Source organism: Impatiens glandulifera, chromosome 4 (genome assembly GCF_907164915.1).
Source record: "Impatiens glandulifera chromosome 4, dImpGla2.1, whole genome shotgun sequence".
Lineage (NCBI taxonomy): Eukaryota > Viridiplantae > Streptophyta > Magnoliopsida > Ericales > Balsaminaceae > Impatiens > Impatiens glandulifera.
Genome location: NC_061865.1, coordinates 7,930,930 through 7,952,724, shown reverse-complemented (window position 1 = coordinate 7,952,724; position 21,795 = coordinate 7,930,930). Strand labels below are relative to the sequence as shown.

At 29.2% G+C, this 21,795-nt stretch overlaps 3 protein-coding genes across 4 annotated transcripts; 2 read left to right on the top strand and 1 right to left on the bottom strand.

Moving 5' to 3' along the window:
- Positions 1–1,120: 1,120 nt before the first annotated feature.
- On the top strand, positions 1,121–2,217 carry LOC124934625 (alpha carbonic anhydrase 7-like; the record flags this gene model as incomplete). The annotated part of the gene is made up of 5 exons (XM_047475148.1): positions 1,121–1,345; positions 1,427–1,636; positions 1,721–1,888; positions 1,988–2,041; positions 2,131–2,217. Coding segments are annotated over 5 exons (744 nt in total), but the record flags the coding sequence as incomplete, so codon positions are not given.
- Positions 2,218–16,200: 13,983 nt separating this feature from the next.
- Positions 16,201–17,995, top strand: LOC124936735 (alpha carbonic anhydrase 7-like). The gene is made up of 6 exons (XM_047477254.1): positions 16,201–16,637; positions 16,729–16,946; positions 17,026–17,235; positions 17,334–17,501; positions 17,591–17,644; positions 17,725–17,995. The coding sequence occupies exons 1-6, from the start codon at positions 16,550–16,552 to the stop codon at positions 17,809–17,811; spliced, it is 825 nt and encodes a 274-aa protein (XP_047333210.1). The 5' UTR covers positions 16,201–16,549; the 3' UTR covers positions 17,812–17,995.
- An 865-nt stretch (positions 17,996–18,860) lies between these two features.
- On the bottom strand, positions 18,861–20,826 carry LOC124936244 (syntaxin-71-like). Of its 2 annotated transcripts, XR_007099097.1 has the most exons (10): positions 20,475–20,826; positions 20,265–20,390; positions 20,040–20,196; positions 19,886–19,971; positions 19,724–19,792; positions 19,596–19,640; positions 19,449–19,511; positions 19,300–19,376; positions 19,126–19,198; positions 18,861–19,043 (listed from the first exon to the last, which is right to left on the bottom strand). XR_007099097.1 is itself a non-coding variant. In XM_047476728.1 (9 exons), exons 1-9 carry the CDS (start codon positions 20,628–20,630, stop codon positions 19,186–19,188), a joined length of 792 nt encoding a protein of 263 aa, XP_047332684.1. In that variant the 5' UTR covers positions 20,631–20,826; the 3' UTR covers positions 18,861–19,185. The 2 variants fall into 2 exon arrangements, 1 of the variants encoding a protein (XP_047332684.1); XM_047476728.1 differs by having other exon boundaries at positions 18,861–19,198.
- Between the last annotated feature and the right edge of the window lie 969 nt (positions 20,827–21,795).

Sequence of the window (21,795 nt, the reverse complement as noted above, 5' to 3'; positions counted from 1 at the left end):
TCAGCGAGACCTAATATTTGTACGGGTCTTTGTCTTTCCCCATCGTCTCCCACGTGTAACAGTACACTTGTACTTTATTTGTGTGAAAAGTGAAAACAATAATTAGACTTTTTTTTTAATTTATTTTTAAAATCTTTATTAAAGAAAATTTATTTATTATTAAAAATCGATCATATACTCCCAAATTTTAATTTTGTTATTAATTCATTTTTCAGAATAAATTTTATATTTGTTAAATTTTTAACAATGTCGAATGAGTCTAATCTTTTAAAAGATATATTCATCAATTTTACATAATTAACACCTTTTAAATCAATCTATTTATTAAAATTGAAAATAGTACAAATTATGACTTTGTTTAATCAAATTTAATTAAAATATGTAAACTAAGTATCAAAATCTTATGAAAAAAAAATCATAAAGCAATATAAGCGAGTTTTTTTGTCGAACTTTGATTGAGCAATTTTATCTTTTTGCTAATTGATTCATGATTCTTTAATTTATCTAGATATATTTCTCATCGAAATGGCTATATATAAGTTTTTTTTGGTGTATTTTAATTCTAATATTTTTTTTATTGAAAGAAATTAGTCCTGCAATAATTATTTGATTTCAAAAAACTTTACAAAATTGTGGAAAATTATAATGTAGTTGATGTAATTAGTGATGCGTCATGATTTGAATAGCAAGAATTGATGGATTTGGTGATCTTTAATTAATATATTTATATGTAGATATAAAGAAAATAATCACTCTTCCTTTTCTTAAATTAATATATATATAAGAAGTCTTACTTTTCCTTTTATTTTTTCTCACAAGTCTTAATTACTTTTCAAACACTCACCATCAATATTATTATTATTTTATTTTTAGTGTTCACATATGTATGCTCAAATCCATCCTCTATAAATTTCATCTTCATGCATCTCTAAACATAACTTCTTCTAAACACAAAAATGAAGCAAATTTCAAGCAAACTTATCATTATCTTGATTCTAAATCTCTTCTTAGCTCTCAATACAACATTAGCATTTCAAGAAGTTGGTAAGTCTTTCTTTCATCATAAACAATATTTTTATATTCTTTTCGTGTCTTAGCAATAACACGAAAATGAACTAAACATGTAGACGACGAGCGCGAGTTCACTTACGTCAAGGATAGTTCAAGAGGGCCGCAACAATGGGGAGATATTAAAGAAGAATGGGGGAAATGTAAGAACGGGACAATGCAATCTCCGATTGATCTTTTGAATGAAAGAGTTGAAACAGTTTCTCATCTCGGAAGAATGAAAAGGAATTACAAGCCGTCTAATGCCACACTACTTAATAGAGGTCACGACATGATGGTAAGTAATTCATTATAATGATCAATGTTTTTTCTAATAAATTAACTTGATTTCATTAATTAACTTATATTATTATTGTAGTTGAAGTGGAAAGATGGTGCGGGAATCATGGAAATCAATGGAATTGATTATGAGCTTAAACAATGTCATTGGCATTCACCTTCTGAACATAGCGTTAATGGAAAAAAGTTTGATCTCGAAGCTCACTTGGTTCATGAAAGTAAAAGTGGTATGGTTGCGGTTATTGGTATCATGTATAAATTGGGACGCCCTGATAATTTCTTATCTCAGGTATTAATTAATATATTAATCAAAATTTTGAAAAATGTTAGAAATTTGACAATAGATTCCAATGAATGAATTGATATTTTGTAGATAAATGATCACTTGGGAAAGCTCGTATATGCCCTAGACGTGGAGAAAGTGGTGGGGATGATCGATCCAAGGGCTATTAAGATTGGAAGTCGAAAATATTATCGTTATCAAGGTTCTCTTACCGTTCCTCCGTGCACTGAGAATGTTATTTGGACTATTGTCAATAAGGTGACTAATTCATTTGATCAATTACATAACTATATATATTGAATTTCATAAAATTATTGTGAAATTTAATTATTTTTTATCGTTATTCATATATATCAGGTTAGAACTGTATCGAGAGAACAAGTAAAGCTACTGCGAGATGCAGTTCATGACGTAAGTATACAATATATAAAACCTAATTTTGTTTTCTAATAATCATTTTCATATCATTTTAGTATTTACATTCCTTTTTATTTATTCAGAAATCGAAGAGGAATTCAAGACCAATTCAATCCACAAACCTGAGGAAAGTAGAACTTTATAGACCAGATGATCAAGAGCTGAATTAATCTAATGTTTATTTATGTATTATATTGGAAAATTAATTAAATAAATAATTGTTTCACAATTATTAGAAGTATTTGTTAAAACTACCCATTTATTTTTAATTAATTTATAGCATAAAATTCCTATATAGAGGAGACATTGTAATAGTTTGATTATTCATTCTTTCTGAAATTTAATAATACTTAATATAAAGAAGTTTACTTAATATAAAGAAGTCCAGCCATATTCCAACTATATGTTATTAAATTATGGATTAGGTTAAAAGATATTTAGCTCCTGAATTTTGATACTCATTTTTTTATTTCAATATTTTATTAATAATGTGGCCACTCACTTTGAAAATTAAATACCTAATTCTTTAAATATATTAGATCTAACTCAACCACTTTTTAAAATATGCAAATTTTAAGAATTTTTAGATCCAATTTTCTTGACGAAATCAACATCGTCTTCTAGAAATTAAGAGTGCCTTAACCTAATTTTACGATTTTCAGAATTCGATTCTCCTTGGTTTCGTCACAAGACCGTCACATTTTCAATAAAATGATACCAAGATTTCACCAACCCAATACCAATTAACAACATTAAAATGATATCCATGAATTATGGTTTGCTTTATTTTTAACTAAGAATGTTTCCATCCAAAATAATTGTGTCACTATTATAAATATAAACAGTAAACAATCTAACTGAAACTCACAACCACATTAATTTATCAATATTAATTATAAGGTTACAAAACTTTGAAATGACCAAGGCATGATAAAAGAACTCCATCTTAGTTGTGACTTGGGCAAACCTTGGAACTATAGTCTTTGGATCAGTCATTGGAGGAACTCCTTGCTGATAATTCTGATGTCGATAAGAAAGACCCGATTCCAGTGTTGGCACCGGTGATTGAGCACTAGGGTTGCAATGGCAGTGGTCACTATCGATGCTAAAGTTAAAATTGATCCAGAATTGGCGACAAATATGTTCAAGATTGGACAAACCACAACAATGAAATTAAAACCTTGTTCATTAATTATGTTTCATTTGATTGTTTCGAAAGAATACGTCTATGCATAAGTTTGTCTAATTGAGAGATAGAATAAAAGTTGCAACGGGCAAAAATATCGAGAGTGAAAAGAAAACTTTCAAGCTTTGTAGATATGTCAATTACTAAAAATAACTTTAAAAAATGACAATTATAGTGATAAATATGAAGCTGATATAAGTCAGAACTACATAATAGTAAGCTTAAATATGGAAGGCTAGTTTGATAATCATGTAAGCTTAAATAAGTCATGATTACATAATGAGTTATAACAAATAAGCATCATTATATTTATATAATGATGCTTAATTTTTAAAGTGTCTGAATTGCCGTGTCGAGAGCTGTGGTTAATTTGAATATATATGTGAGAATAAATGGATACATGGGTCGAATTGTGGGTTGACCCGTCCACAAACATAAAACGGTTAAAAATAAAATTAAAAATGCTATAAGTATGGTTCGAACTTGCAACATAACAAAAACAAGTACAACTATTTAACCAACTAAATTAATAATACTTTATATTTTAAATTCAACACCAAATTTGATGAACGCGAGACATTTTAACAATATAAGTTTAACTTTTTAACTAACTAATATATATATATATAATATTGCTTAATTTTTAAAGTATTTGGATTTTCGGGTCGAGAGCTGTGGTTAATTTGGATATATATTTATAGAGTAAATGGATACTTGAGTCGGATTGTGGGTTGACCCTCCCATAAACATTAAACGGTAAAAAATAAAATTAAAAATTCTATAGGTATGATTCGAACTTGGAACCTAACAAAACAAGTACAACTCTTTAACAACCTAGGCTAATAACACTTTATATAGGTATCATTAGCCTAGTTGGCAATTCATACACTTTATGTAAAGTGTTATTAGCCTAGTTGATTAAATAGTTGTACTTGTTTCGTTATGTTGCAAGTTTGAACCATACTTATAGCATTTTTAATTTTATTTTTAACTGTTTTAAGTTTATGGGCGGGTCAATCCACAATCCGACCCAAGTATCCATTTACTCTCATATATATATCCAAATTAACCACAACTCTCGACCCGGCAATCCGGACACTTTAAAAATTAAGCATTACTTATATTGTTAAAATATCCCGCGTTAATCAAATTTGGTGTTAAATTTAAAATATAAAGTGTTATTAGCCTAGTTGGTTAAAGGGTTGTACTTGTTTTGTTAGGTTGCAATTTTGAATCATACCTATAGCATTTTTAATTTTATTTTTAACCGTTTTAAGTTTATGGGCGGGTCAACCCAAAATCCGACCCAAGTATCCATTTACTCTCACATATATATATTCAAATTAATCACAACTCTCGACCCGACAATTCGAACACTTTAAAAATTAAGCATCATTATATATATATATATATATATAACAACGTAGAAATGTGTTTTTTCAATTTAATTCACTATTTTTTTATTTTTTTATTTTTTTATTTTATTTTTGTAAAACTAACCTTAATTAACTTATTTTATCCATAATTTTTCTTTAATTTTTTTAAGTCCACCCAAATAATTTTTTGAACCAACCAAAACTTTAATTTCTATATCCTTATTTATTTAATAATGTAAACATCTCCAATACCCTCAATAAAATATAGAATAAAACAAAACTATGAAGAACAAATTAATGACGACATCAAATCATTCACAAAACCAAAATATAATAAAAGTCTTGCAATAGAGAAAAAAAATATGAGTGAAATAATAATAATAAACGCAATTATCTATTTCTGAATTGTGATAAAAACCTTCTCAAAGTGACAAGTGTCCACTCGATTCAACTATTTAATAGTTAATAGTCAAATATAGATGCCTTTACTTAAGGTCATTCCTGGTCTACCCAAGTTTAAAAAACTTTTCTATTTTCATTTCTTTATTCTATAAATATAAAATATATATAATTAAAATTAATAATACTTAAATAAATAATTTTAATATTATATAATAAAATATATTTATAAACACTAAAAATTTATCTAATTTATAAAATTAAAATAATTATTTTAATTTATTTTTAAATTAATTATTATGATAATTAAAGTCTAATTAATTAAGAAAAATGACAAAAAAAAATTATTTAGAATAAATATTATACTTATTTTATCTTAAAATAATTTAAAAAAAAAAATTAAAAAAAAAAAATTAATGATGAAATGAGGTACCCATTTCATCCGAAAATATTATTTATTTAATCCTAAAATATATATTAAAAAAATTGGAAAAACATTTTTCATATTTTGTGTATTTAAAAATATCAAAATTAAAACCAAAAGGGTGAAAGAAAAATCAATTTCAAACAAACTCTTAAAATTTTAAAATAAAATTAAATTTCTAATCCCGTGTGACCAAAATTATAGAAATAGGTTGAAGCAAATACCAGAACCATCGGATAAGCGCTAGATTGTTATCCAACGCTCATAGACTACCTGCATAGCCCGCTACAACATAAGGAACGCGTGCCCGCGCTGCACATGATCCGCTAACGCCTGTTAGTTGGAACGCTAACGGAACGCGCAGATCGTAATAGAAGGCTGACGGAACGCGGACAAAACGCTTTGCATCTACATTTATACCCAAAACGGCGTTGTTTTATCCTCCAATCGTCGTCTTCATCGCGACGTCGGATGGATAACCATCCGCAACCATCTTTGATTTTTCAAAAATGGAATTTGGTTGTTTCTAGAAGAATTGACTTCATTCAAAAGATGAAATGATCACCCTACTTCGGTGATCATTTCCCCTACATCAATAAGATGTGATCATGTCTATTCTAATAAGTTGATCCAAGAATAGCCAAAACACCATTAATGGTTTTGGTTGATTCAATCCACTTGAGTCATCCAACCGACTTCGGAATGCTATGAATAGCTTCCCTCAACAATCCCAAAGCCAAGAAGAATATCCATCTTCAGCTTCCAATCAAAGAATTTTGAAAATCTACCATTAAAGCTCAAAACTTCTGATTTTTCAAAATTTACGTATAAAGCTCTAAAGCTTAGATCTAGGCATTCTAAAAACTTCTCTCAGGTTTAGGGAGCGTTCTCTATCCTTGGTATGTTTCCAATCATCCTTTAATTCATGCTTTCCAGTTTGAAATTAAAATTTTATATTTTAGTTTTCATAAGTTTGTATACTGTCTTATTATTAGATTTAAGATTGGAAATCGATCATATGATCATTTCCAAGCTTTCTGTTTAGGTTATAATCAATCAACCTAATACAGAAAACCAAATTTAAATTTTAAAAATCCAAAAATCGTGTTTGTTGTTCTTGGGCTAATCCTTAAGATTAACTACCCATAAAGCATACCAACAAGTTTCAAATGATGTTGGACAACTATTTATATAATGTTTGATTCATTCCGATCATGTTTGGTCAAAATCAAAATTTTCAAAATAATTGAAAATTTTAAGTTTTTAAATTGATCCAAGCGAACAACCAGTGTTCTTGTTTAGGTATCAATCAAGTATATTAAGTATAAGAAAACTATTTACAAGCTCCTTTTAATTCAAAACAACTTTAAAACTAAAAACCCAATATTTTGCTACAAACTATTTGGAACGAATTGATCATCACCCAGGTCAATTGATACATTAGGTTGATGTTCTAAATATTTTTAGGAGCTCTGTGAGGCTACACAGGCCATTGGATCAAAGAATCTAAGCCTCCATCAAAATTGAAAAAACTGTAATTTTGATGTTCTTGAGGACTAGTAGGTCTGACCGAGTATTGAAAGATCCGACCGAGAAATTTAACCTAAGACCGATGAGAGGTCCGACCGATGTTCTTCAGGTAGGACTAAGCATTTTTACATCTAACCAAGAAGTCATACATAGGACCGTGGAGTCTCGCACCCGAATGAGAACTCCCGAACCCAAAATTGATGACTTAAACTTATGATCGATAGGTCTGACCGAGAATTTTGTCACCCTACCAAGAATTTTAGCCTAGGACCAAGAGTCATTCACATTTAGACTAAGGCTTTTCAGCGAGGACCGAGAATCCTTAGCCCCGACCGAGAGGCTCCTAACCCTCGACTGATAAAACGAACTCAAGACCTAGGACAACGGTCTTAAGGCCTATTTGGTTCCCATTTTCAAACTCCAAAATTATTTTTGTTATATTACAACCCTAAATCATTTTTCTAAAAATCCCAGAAAATTAGAAAATGATTTCAAAATATTTTTGGGATATTTTCACACAAAATATTTTGATAAAGGTTTGTTAAAATTTATGTTTAAACCTTAATACCTCTAAAAACTAATGTTCTTCAAGTATTTTCTCCATAGTCAACGTCAACCGCAATAAATACCAACATTTAAATAATTGTATTTATAACTCTTTAAATACGCATAAGCTTATGTATGCCTAAGACCAAAAAAATAATTGTTTAAAATAATACGTTATTAAACAAATTTTCAAAAGCCAAATTTATAAGTAGAGACCGTTTTCAAACGGGTGAAGGGTGAAACGCGAAAGCCTTATTCCGAGTATCACCATTTACGAACTAAAAGAAACTTTAACCGATACGTTTGTACACATTCGCCATTTTTTTATTGATTTTTCAAAAATCAATTTGCGACTTTATTTCAAATAAATAATCTTTTAATTAATTATTTTTAATTAATTTAAAATGAAGGATTTCTAAAAAAGTTAAATTATTATTTGATTACAGTAAATTCCCAGATTATTTAAACATAAAATTAAATTAATTAAAGGTGGTCAGAAATTATTTGAAACCTTTTAAAATAATATTTTTATTGAAAAAGATTCTGAACACGCCAACCGATGTTGAAATTCTCGAATCTCGAGTTTTCCACATAATCAAAGGGTTTTTACAGGGTTACAATATTATATATTATAAAATAAAATATATTACTTAAATATTAAAATAACACATATTTTTTTTATAAATATAATATATATAATTAAAATTATACCTACTAAATTAAATAATTCAAATAAATATTATAAACTAAAATAAAATATTATAAACTAAATTAAACATTAAAATAAAATACATTATAATAAATTACATATACATTAAAACAAAATATATTATATAAAAAAATAAATACATAATAAATATTAATCATGTATAGTACATAATAGTGAACTCCGTCTTGTATATCCACATCATCCTTAATCTCTCTAAACGAGATAAATAACTTTTTAACTTGTCAAGATTTTTTTTTAAATTATATATATTAACTCAAAGGCCAAAAAGTCTACCTACTCAACTTATAAATTTTAAAATAATTATTTGGATTATTTTTGAATAAATAAGTTAAATAATTAATTAGATTAATTATTGTGATCATTAAAACCTAATTAATTAAGAAAAATGGTCAAATAAAATAAATAAAATTATTTGGAATAAATGTTGTACTCATTTTATCTCAAAATAGTTTTAGAAAAAATCAAGTGATTAAAATAAATAGTTTTCGATAAAATGTGGTACCTATTTTATCCTCCAAAATTATTTATTTAACTCAAAAATATAATACAAAAATTGGAAAAATATTTTCCATACTTATTTTAAATATTTTGTGTATTTTAAAAGAGTTAAAAATAAAGCCAGAAGGGTGAAAGAAAAAATAATCTCAAAAAAACCCTTAACGTTTAAATAAAAAATTTAATTCGCGATCGGTTGTAGCCTAAATTCGGGAGACTGGTTACAGTCGAAACCGCATTCCTCCAATGAGCGCTGGATTTTCATTCAACGCCCAAGAGCAGCCCGCGTCAACCGCTGCAAAGGATAGCGCGCGCCCGTTCCGCACAGGATCAGCTAACGCTTCGTTAGCTGAAACGCGATAGAACGACCAAAATATAACGGCGCTTTGACGGAACGCCAACGGACCACTTTGCGTTCGCGTTCTCACCCGAAACAACGTTGTTTCGTCCCCCGATTATCGTCTTTGTCGCAACGCCGAATGAATAATCATCCACAACCATCTTTGATTTTTCAAAGATGAAATTTCATCTTTTCTAGACGGGTTGACTTAGTTCAAAAGGTGCAATGATCACCCTACCACGGTGATCATTTCCCCTACATCTATAGGTATCAATGATGCCTATTTCGACAACTAGCTAGAAGAACCGCTAGAATACCATAAACGAATTTTGACTAATTCGATCAACTTGACTCCCTCAACCGATTTGGAGAGGCTATAAATAACCTCCATTAATAATTCCAAACTCAAGAGATCCGATCTCAAGCCTCAAATCAAGATTTATAGAAAATCCGCCAGCTCAAACTTTCGGATTTTTCGAAATGTTTGCATAAGACCTTAAAACTTGGATTCAGGCATCTAGAAAGCTTCTTTAAGGTCTAAAGAGTGTTCTTCAACATTTGGTAAGCTTCTAGTCATCCTTTAATTCATACTTATAGTTTGAAATTTAAATTTTTATATTTCAGTTTTCATATGCTTGTATGATGTCTTGTTCTTGAATTTGATTATTGAAAATTGATCCTAGTATCATTTATGAGTTTTCTGTGAAATCTAGAATCGATCAATCGATCTCAAACAAAAAAAAAACAAATTTAAATTTAGAAAAATTAAAGAAAGGGTTTTTTATTTCTTGAGCTAATTCTCAAGAACAACAGCTTAAAAAGATTCCCAACATGTTTCTAATGATGTTGGACAACTATTTATATCATGTTTAATTCAACCCGGTCATTATTGACAAAATCAAAATTTTCAAAATAAATAAAAAATTTGAGTTCTTGAATTGGTCCAATTGAGCAGCTAGTGTGTTCAGATTTTGGTATCAATCAAATATATTAGTATAAAGAAGCTATTGGCACTCTCCTTACACTTCAAAACAACTTTAAAACTAAAACCTGATTTTTGGCCATAAACTATTTTGAACAAATTGATCATCACCCATGTCGAAAGATACCTTGGGATGATGATTTTAATGTTCCTATGAGCTTTGTGAAGCTACCTAATCTCTTGAATCAAAGGATTCAAGCTTCCATCAAAATTACAAAACCTACAATTTTAATGTTCTTAAGGATCGAGAGGTCGGACCAGAACCGAGAGATTTGACTGAGGATCTTTGGTCATAACCGAGAAGTCCAACCAATAAATATTAGCTAGGACTGAGAGGTCCGACCGAGTCTTTTTAGCTGGGACCGAGAGGTCCGACCAATGTTTTTCATCTAGAACCGAGAGGTCCGAAGAGAAGTCAGACCCAAGACCAAGGAGTCTCGCACCCGACCGAGAACTCTCGAACCCAAGACAGATGACTTCCACCCATGACCGAAAGGTCCGACCAAAAATTCTAGCACCCGACCGAGAATTCTAGCACCCGATCGAAAATTCTGGTACCCAACCAAGAATTCTAGCCAAGGACCAAGAGACCTTAGAACCCTGACCAATGGACTTCCGCACCCCGATCGAGGACCATGAATCCAGACCGAGGGGTTCTCAACTAGGACCGAGGGCTTTTTAGCCCCGGCCGATAAAACGATATTAGGACATATGATACCGGTCATAAGGCCGGTTTGGTTTCTCTTTTAAAATTTTAATTTTTTTTTTGTAATATTGGAACCCAAAAACATTTTTTTATAAATCCCAAAATATTAGAAAATTATTTCAAACTATTTTTGGGATATGTCCACAAAAGATATTTGGTTAAAGTTCTGTTTCGAATTTATGTTAAACCTAATACCTTGAATACTAATATTCTTCAGGTATTTTTTTTCATAGTCATCATCAACAACAAATACCGGCATTTAAATAATTGTTGCTATAATTTCTTTAAATACGCACAAACCTACACATGTCTGAGATCAGAAGAATAATCGATTAAAATAAAATGTTATACTATCGATTTTAAAAAACCAAATTTATAAGTATATACTGTTTTTAAAACGGTTATATAGGATGAAGTGTGCGAAAATCATTTCTCGAGTATCACCAAACTACGAACTTAAAGAAATTCTGGTTAAAATATGTTTGTATGCATGTGTCAGTGAATTGATTTTCAAAAATTAATTAGTGACTCTGTTTTCAAATAAATATTCTTTTAAATTAATTATTTTTAATTAATTTAAACAATGAATTTCTAAAAAATTAAATTGTGATTTGAATACTGCAAATTCAAGATTATTTAAAACCTAAATTAATTATTTTTAATTAATTTTAAAATGCTTTTAGGAATTATTTAAAATCTTTTAAAATAATATTTTGTTTTTAAAAAAAATTAACATGTAAACCAATGTTCGAACTTTCAACGGGACAATAGTTTTCCGGAGTTACATGTGTAAATTATATATATAAATATAATCACTTAAAAACATACCAATAAAATAAAATCATAAATACATGTTAATTAAATATCTATAATTATGTACAATCAAAACAAGAATCATATCAAATATTCTTACAATATTAAATAACAACATTTTAATAAACATAAAGTTAGCCATCACATATTCAAATATCTAAATCATCATGTTCTTCTAAATATAAAGTTAGCCATCACAATATTCAAATATCTAAATCATCGTGTTCTTCTCGTGGTAATGGAGGTACTAATCAATCTTCATTCTCCCAATACAATATTTAACGAGACTAGAAAGTCGAAAAAACCAAAATTCACTTACAAACCCTTTAATTATCAAAAATAATAATAATAATAATAATTAATAATAATTAATTAACAGAAATACAATCACAATTCAAAACACAAATTAATAAAAATCAGAACCAGTTAATTAACAGAAAATCCGAAACCATTAATTAACAAAATCATGATAATCCCCTCACAAATTAGTCTCAAGAATATCACAGATCGAATTGTCGTTGGGAGACATTGTCGTCGATGGGGGCAACATCAGAGCTATCAATTGCGCCAAAGTCGAAGCGCCAACGTAGAAGTTGCATCAGGAACCCCTTCAAACTTGGGTAGGGCAAAATCCATGCATCGCGTCTGGAGAACGTCGGGCGAAAGTCAGTAGACCAGTGTAAACAGTAGCGTCGTCATATATTTCCAAACACGCCAATCGTCTCTAGGTCATTTTAATTAAAGATACAACAAATAAATCAATAAAACTTCATTTGAAATGAAAAAAATAAAACACAAAAAAAACTTCAAACAAAAAGAAGGAATGCAATGTTATTTCATATTGCTCTTAAACTGATATCGTTAAAATCGGAAATCCTGAGAGTATTATTTTAATTTCATCTAGATTAAATTTAAAAAAATCATATTTCTCTCCATTTATACAATCAACCAAACATTCACAATTTCTTTAATAAGAATGGCTTGTCACATTAATTCCAAAAGGAGAGTTGTTATACATGTTTTAATCCGAGTCAATGAATTTGAAATTACTTACAATCTCAATACTATTTTATTTTTATTTTTATCTTTTTTTACTTTTATAGTGTGAAAAGGTACCCTACTGAAATCTTTTTGTATAAAAATTCTTCTTTCCTTTCCTATCTTCTTAAAGTTTTATAGTCTATAATATTGAATTTTCTTCACAAATCCTATGAGGATATTTGACAAGAGTCCATCTTTTCATTAAAATACTCATAAGCAAAGAAGATATATTAGAAGCTTCCTTTAATATTTCATAAACATTCTCATATATGATCTTGGAAGCTTCCTTTATCAAAATGAATTCTTTAAGCCTTGTTTGGATTCCAATTATGGTTGAATTCCAATCATAATCTTATTTGAGATTAAGTTACAATTATATGTATTAATTTTATTTCGGTGTCATATATCCAATCTAATAAATGGTAAAAAAAAAGGGTAAAATAATAATTATCTCTTTGAGAATTGTGATTAAAAACCTTCTCAAAGTGTCATATATTCCCATTTGCCATTTATTTCACAATGTTATAGTCAAATATAGAGGCATTTGGTTATATATATGTTATGAATCTTGATCAAATCCTTCTTTTTGACTTGATATTCTTTAATGTTGAATTAAGTAAGGACTTGTTCAGACCACATTAGGCCTAGGTTTTGTAATATAATTATTTTTACCAAGACATTAGCCCTAGTTTGATTACAAAAATGTAACAATTTGAAAAAAATATAGTATTTTTACTAGGTCCAAACAATAAGAAAATAATCATAATTTAAAGCAATAAGAGTTATTGGGAAGTTGAAAAAAATATAGAATTGTAGTGAGTTTTTATTTATTTTTATTAATTAGGGCTTGTTATTCAAACAATTTTGTAACCATTTTAGTTATAGAAGTGTGTGATTATTTGATTAAAAATATATAATTAAATTAGCTAAAATATGTAAAATGTGATTATGATAACTCAAAACAAACACTACCTTAACTATTGAAATTAAAAATTTAGATTTTAATTGTTAATCTTAATTAAATTTTGTGTTACTCTAATATGTTAATATTTTGTTAATAAGTTTTCATTATTATGTAATATGAATATTGGAAAAAAAATTTAAATATTCTAATTAAAATTCAAATATTCTAATTATGTAATATCTTTAAGATATTCTAATTATGTAATATCAATACTAGGAAAAAAAATTAATTAAAATTATTATTATTATTGTTTCCTTTTTTCTAGTCTGGTTCAAATAATTTCACTCCTCGATTCAATGCACGTACAAGGAACATTAATATCTGGGAGTTGGGGCCCACGCCACGTCAGCAACAACGACCATTTTTCAATTTTGACCATCTTTCTATTCACATCGCCGCCACCTTAAGTTCAGTTTGATTCAACTTATTATGAATATTATTAGTGAATTAATTGTATAACAGTTTGAATTATTTTAATAATTCAAACAAATTTAAACATTATATCATTTTTCGTATCACATCATTCAATTCATTAATTAAAAATACTAAATTATATTTTATTTTAAATTATTATTTTTTATTTATTTTATTTATATATATATCAATACCCATTAAATTTTTTTTTTTATCAAAATTAATAATCACTTATTCAAAATCATCCATATTCATTATTTTTTTCTCTATATAAGTTTTTCAAATAACTTCAATCTTAACCGGCATAACTTTTTAATTATATTACTATTTTGTTTTTTTTAATGATTTGTATATTAGAAAAGAAATTATAGGAGCTAAACACACTAGCAAATATAATAGGAATTAAGGATATTATATTGAAATAATGGAGGAAGACAAACAAGAATGAAAAAGTTATGCAGCATTAATTTCCTCCATGGATTAATTCTAGTTAGAACCACAAATAATGTAATAAGGATATTGCTATAAAGAAATTGTCGAGGATCATACGATTGTGCTGCATCGATATAATCCACCACAAAATCACAAAAATACTTTAGTGATATTCTGATTTCTTCGATTCATTTCTCTAAATAACCCTCTATAATCTCTAATATTACCTATTTAAAATAAGTGACATTTTAAAACAAATTTTAAAATTTGGTGGGCTCAATGCAATGTAGAAGGAGATGTGTGTGGCCATCTGCGTGCACAACTAGCAACAAATACAATTACTAATAATACATCAATTTATGATAAAAAGATCATTAATAATAAATCCTCTCTGAATAACACTACACCCAAAAAAAACCAATTTGAATGGAAGGTTTTTAATTCACAATTTAACCCTAAATGATATTGGAAACTTGTTATTTATCAAACTACATATAACATCTAAGCTTTTCATAGTTTTTGCGTTGATCTTTAATCCGCTCAACATAGAAACGGGTCTGATATTACTATTTAACAAGTTTAAAAAAACATTGGTTAGGTTTAACTTTTTGATATTATTATCCTCTCAGAATCTAATCGAGTTGACGTTATTCTTCAACCATCACAAATAAAGATCTATACACCTTCGTAAGCCTCAAATATATATCCTCTCGGATTTTACTGTTTAAATAAAACATATTAAAAAAGGTTAAAGAAATAATTAAATGAAAGTTAGAAAAAGAAGGATGGGTATACCTTGTATAGATATAATAAATTAAATCATTCAACCAAACTATTAAATTCCTACCAAACAGGTCAATATCTACATATTTCTTCCTAAACTTTAATTTTGTTTCCAATTATACAGCTTACCTAATATTCATAATGAAGAGATGCAACATCTTAATTAATCATTTGTAACAATTCATTTATGAAAAACATGTTGATCAATGCTCCTCCAAATCGACCTATTTTGTTGAAATTGAAAAGAGAGAAGAAGTTTTTTTTTTAAATGATGTCTTTTCTCCTATTTTAATATTCATCTATTGTTTTTCTATCATTCTTTTTTATTAGGTATCACTTCTAATATTTAAAAGTGATGAAATTTTCTAAACTAAATAAAAAGTACATTGGAACACATTTTAATTCTTGTCTTCTTCATCTTTCTCAATGTGTCAAATTGTTATTCAATTTGGGTGCTGATAATTATGTTAAGTGGGTAAATACCATTTACCAAGAGAACATAAACTGAAAGAAATTTTCAAATTTGTATTGACGATAGTTATGCTCGAAAGAAATGAAAGGACAACCCTACAAAGAAGTAATACGAGACTTTTGAGGTTGAGTACTATTTGAGATCATGATCGAATGTGATACATCATATGTTTTCTTTCATATTTTTTTTGTGGTTTAATGGCCCATTTTTTGTTCTATTGAGCTAGTTTCTCTTTCGATTAACTTATGATTAATCATTTATTAATTTGGATGAATTTTCATAATTAGATGGAATTAGTTTCCCCTTTTAAAATGTACAATAACAAATATTACATACTCTCCTCAATTCAATTTAACAATGTGGTTCTCCCCTTGGGTTGGTGATTAGTTATTATGTCTCACTCATTCAATCCATTTCAATGTCATTGTTTCATATTCAAAACTAGCTAATTCTTTTTTGTAATTTTCTAAAAATTTAAGAATATGAAATTAGTCATACAATTATTTGACTTAAAAAAACAATTAAAATGTGGCAAATCATAATAGTTAATGTATTTAGTGATGTATCATGCTTTGAACTTTAGCAATAATTATGGATTTGGTGATGTTTACTTAATTAATATGCATGAAGAAAATACTCATCCTATCTCACTTCCTTTTTTTCAAAATAAAATATATTAATAGGTCAAACTTTTTTTTTTCTTTTTCTCACAAATAAGTCTATACTTTTCAAACTATCTCATACATCAATAATAATAATATTATTTTTCACAATTGTCCTCAAATCCATCTCCCTATATAAAGTTCATCTTCATACATCTTTCAACCATACAACCACCTCCTTCTACTCTCATTAACTTCACATACAAAATGAAGCAAAGTATAAACAAACTTATCCTTATCTTGATTCTAGATCTATTCCTAGCTTTCAATGCAATATTAGCATTTCAAGAAGTTGGTAAGCCTTTCTTCCTTACCCTACAATATTGATTTATTCTCTTCTTGTTTTAATCATCTTAATTAACACGAAAATGAAACGAAACATGCAGATGACGAGCGCGAGTTCACTTACGTCAACGATAGCTCAACAGGGCCGGAACAATGGGGAGATATTAAAGAAGAATGGGGGAAATGTAAGAACGGAACCATGCAATCTCCGATTGATCTTTTGAATGAAAGAGTTGAAATGGTTTCTCATCTTGGCCAAATGAAGAGAAATTACAAGCCGTCTAATGCTACACTCATTAATAGAGGTCACGACATGATGGTAGGTTACGCAACTATTTATAATGTTTTTCTCAAACAATTTAACTTTTTTTTAATTAACTTATACGATTGTATCGTAGTTAAAATGGATAGACGGTGCCGGAACCATTGAAATTAATGGAATTGATTATGAGCTAAAACAATGCCATTGGCATTCGCCTTCCGAACATAGTCTTAATGGAAAGAAGTTTGATCTCGAGGTTCACTTGGTTCATGAAAGTAAGAGCGGTATGGTTGCGGTTATTGGTATCATGTATAAATTGGGACGTCCAGACAATTTCTTATCTCAGGTATTATTTTTTATATTAATTGAATTTTAAATAAGTTGAAAATTTGATAACATATATATTCAAAAGATTTGATGAATTGATGTTTAAATATTTTATAGATAAATGAACACTTGGGAAAGCTTATAGATGCCCTAGAGGTAGAGAAAGTGGTGGGGATGATTGATCCGAGAACAATTAAAATTGGAAGTCGAAAATATTATCGTTACAAGGGTTCTCTTACTGTTCCTCCATGTACTGAGGATGTTATTTGGACGATTGTCAATAAGGTGAATAATTTTTTTCCCAATTAAATAAATCGTATTCTATAGTATTATCATTAAGTTTAATTATTTTCGATATTATTTATTTCGAACAGGTGAGGACTGTGTCAAGAGAACAAGTAAAACTGTTGCGAGACGCGGTTCATGACGTGAGTATCCATTAATTTTTCTTTATATATATATATATATATTTTTTTTTTATATTAAATGTTTCATTTTATTGATTTAGAAATCGAAGAGAAATTCAAGACCAATACAGTCAACAAACCAGAGGAAAGTAGAACTTTACAGACCAGATGATCAAGAGCAAAATTAATCTAATATTTATATATGTTTGTATTATATCATAAAATTAAATAAATAACTGTTTTACAGTTATTTAGAAATAGTTTATGTTGATTTCTATTTACTGTTAATTTGTTTTTAGCATAAAATTCCTATATTGAAGGACACATTGTAATAGTTTGATTCCAGTTCAATAATACAAAGATTCATTCTTTTTCTTATCTCAAAATAATAATTAATTTTTATTTAACTTATTAGACTTGAAATGACAAATTCTTTTACCTAAGAGAGAGATGCATATTGAAAATAAATAATATAAATTAGAACTATATCATGAATTAGATAAAAAAAAAAGTTACAGATGTTGTGAATATGATAATAAAAACTAACGAAAGATATTATGAATCTTAAGGGAAATATATTATCACGAATCTGATAAAGAAATAAATTAAAGATATCGCGAATCTTATAAAAAAAAAAAACTAAAATATCACGAATCTGCGTAATAAGTTATATTGACTATATATTTAAGAGATTATATGCAATTAAGTATTGGTTCTTAATAAATATTTTTAGTATTTGATTATATATATAATAAGTAATATCCCACATATCTATAAATTAATTTTAAAGGATAATTTTTTTTATTAAACCAAGACAGAAATATAAATTGATATATATTATAAATTTTATTTGTTTAACCGTAACTTTAATTAATATTATAAAGTGCATATCAAATTGATTGGAACCTTCTATTTAACCCTGATATATTAATTTTTATATATAATATAAAAAACTTATATTCAAATGAATAAAATATTTTTTGATTATGATTGAGTAGTTAAATTAAGTAGTTAAGAGTTCATATCGGGTTTGAATGCCGACTAAAGATGACAATTTGAAGCCTCATTTTTTAGATTTAGAGAGATCAGAATATTGGATGGTAGTTTAAAAAAATTCTCGAAGTAAACGGTAAATACCCTCCCGCCCGTTACCATCCCTAATGACGGCACCTACTGTATGATCATTCTAATTTAAATGGAGGGCACACGAACAAACAAGGGATGAAAGAAATCGAACAAAAACTAATATTGGAAAAAATTGCTTGAGAAAGTTAATAGCTTATTTGAAAATGGATTCAACATAAAGTTTCTTATGTGGAAACAATATAAAATTGCTTTTATTTAAACATAAAACAAGTAATGTTTCCCTCATACAGACCAAGTTCTGGGCTTTACTTCAGAATCCATCATTCCTTTGAATCTGCAAAGATTTCATCAACCAATTAAACCCTAAATCACTAATAGTGATTTTACAAGATCAGAAGCAATCGATCAACTTTTACCGACGAGTATTAACTCATTAGCCAGCCCCAGTTTCACAATCGAAGCTTTTTTCAACAATTTCACTGAATTATACTGTAATAATGAAATGTATGTCATTCATAGAAGAATCAGCCTCTTATAAACTTCAACATTTTTGCTAGGTTGTGAAAAACTAACATGGTTTCGAGACTTACTTGTATAAATAGGAAGCGATCCCCAAGATAATACACACAAGAATGATATCGATTAGGAAATTCCGGCTTGACCTCATCTGGAGCAGGAAAATCGAGTTTCTTGTTAAGAACATGTTCTAAACAATAAGGTACAAAATTTTGTTTATTACCTCATTAAGGGTGTCTTTAAGCCTAACATTAGTGTTCTTAAGGTCGGCCCTCGCCCTGTCAACCTAAGTATATATTGAAAGCATGGAATGGAATTCAATTTCAGATAGATGGTTTATTACAAAAGACACTCAAGAAGTCGTTTTTACCTTGGTTTCAATTTCATCGACTAATGGGACTTGTCTATCCAGTTCCTATTCGAAAACAATCAGGAAAATAGCGTCATCTTCTTTAAAACAACAGTCGAAAGAAATAATCAAGGCGAAATATAGCTTACTTCACCCATATCTTGTGCCAAATTCTTCAATGTACCAAGCCCTTCAGATATGAATTGCAAACCTTCATCCTGTTAAGTTAACAAAAACTGAAAACTTAAGATCAATGTTAAATGCAATTCACAACCATACGAGAATTGATAATACGAAAAAAAGTCATTTGCCTGTTTCATTCTTCGCATTTCGTATTCTTCCCTCAACTGTGTTGATTCCTCTGATTGCTGAAAATACTCATCATCAAGCCTCCCTCCTGTAATCCATTTGCAAATTAAGTATGATGACAGAATAAAAAGGTTAATCAAGCAATGAGAAAACAACCAGAATCAAACTTAATGTTCTTCTTAGATGTTGAAGCTCCCCAATCTCCTGCTGGTTTTGGATTAGAAGTACCATCTGGTATTAAGTCAATCATATCACGTAGAGTTATAACCATATCTTGACGAGTGCTTAATTCTTCTTGAGAAAGTCCTTTCACCTGTTAGGAATCTTACACAACTTCAATCAAATTACTAATAAAGAATGAGGATTATGAATGAATTTCACCTTCTTGATTGCGAGTTTCTGTAACTTTGGAATTTCATCTAGTAATCGAGCTTTTGATCTTCGTATCTCAGCATTCAAAGCAGCGGAAACAGCTCTGTTTGTCTCTACGGAAGCGGATTTCGATTTCTGAAGATAAAATCAAAATTATAAAGGAAGATTCATCGTAGATTCATTGTGGATTTAATGATTAATGAAATGGATAGTACTAACATTAAGAGTGGTTTCACTTTCGGATTCGACGAAGGTGAAAAGTCGAGTGAAGGGATCGTCGGAGGAGGCATTGAGTTCTCGTTGCTTATCGACATCGTACTTTTCGTATTTCTTGCAGATTGAATCGATGCGGAAACGAATGTCGATCACGGTCATCTTGAATCCTTTGATCGGTCTTCTCACGTTGGATAAATCTGGCGAAAATTGCAGAGAGGGGAAGGAGGATGAACAGAGAGGAGAGAAAACCTTTCTCTCTCTGTGAGATCTTTGCCATTATCTCTCGTAAAGCGGAATCAAGCGTCGACCGTAGAAATCGGTGGATTTTTAGAGAGAGAAAGAGAGAGAGGCTATGGCGGGGAGCAAACTGAAGAGGCAACGGATTAGGGATGATGATTACTTAATCAATTTTTTTTTTCACAACATAAATATTTTATTAATAGGAAAATTTGATAAAATGACACTAATAATGAATTTGGGAAAATGATCAGCGTCTAACCAAATTTGCGTAAATGATCGCTCTCCAATTTTCGGACGAAAAGAACCTTAAACCCTAATTCGTCGAGTGTCGTCGCGTGACGAGCGTGCCGTGGCTACCTTATCGTCGCGAGACGCGTCCGTGTCGTCGCATGATGTGACCGTTATCGCGACGAATTAGGGTTCCGTCGCATCACACGACACAGCGTCCCGTGACGCGACGATGTATTTTCGTCGTAACACAGGGAACACCAGGTCATTTGGGAAATTTGACGAAATGACCCTAAAAATGCCCTTAAATGCGCTGGTAACCAGCACATAAATTTAATTGCGCAAATGATCACTTCAAAATATTCTGACGAAATTACCCCGTCGCGTATTGTGAATGATAGAATTGTCTCGCGAATGAAAAACCCGTGAAAAGTCCAGAATGATCGTGCCCTTCGCGTGACGATCCTGCCCTTCGCGTTATGCGACATGGATAATTTCGTCAGAATATTTTGAAATGGTCATTTGCGCAATTTAATTTATGCGCTGGTGACCCGCGCATTTAAGAAAATAAGAGCTTTATTAAGGTGATTTCATCAAATTTCTCTATTTATATTACTTTTATTTAAGGTGAAACTAATTAATCGGGATAGACCTAAGACATACATATCTAATTAATTTAATCAAAGTATATAAGACAATAAATTTCAATTATGTTCTTAATCTTATGGTATATGAAGTTGAAGACTACGCCCGTTTATGAGTTGCATTGGCCTAGCATTACTTCGAGATTTATCAAGAATCATCATCCGCAAAAATTTTACTTGTGTAATTGACACCGTCCTTACCTTATTGACAA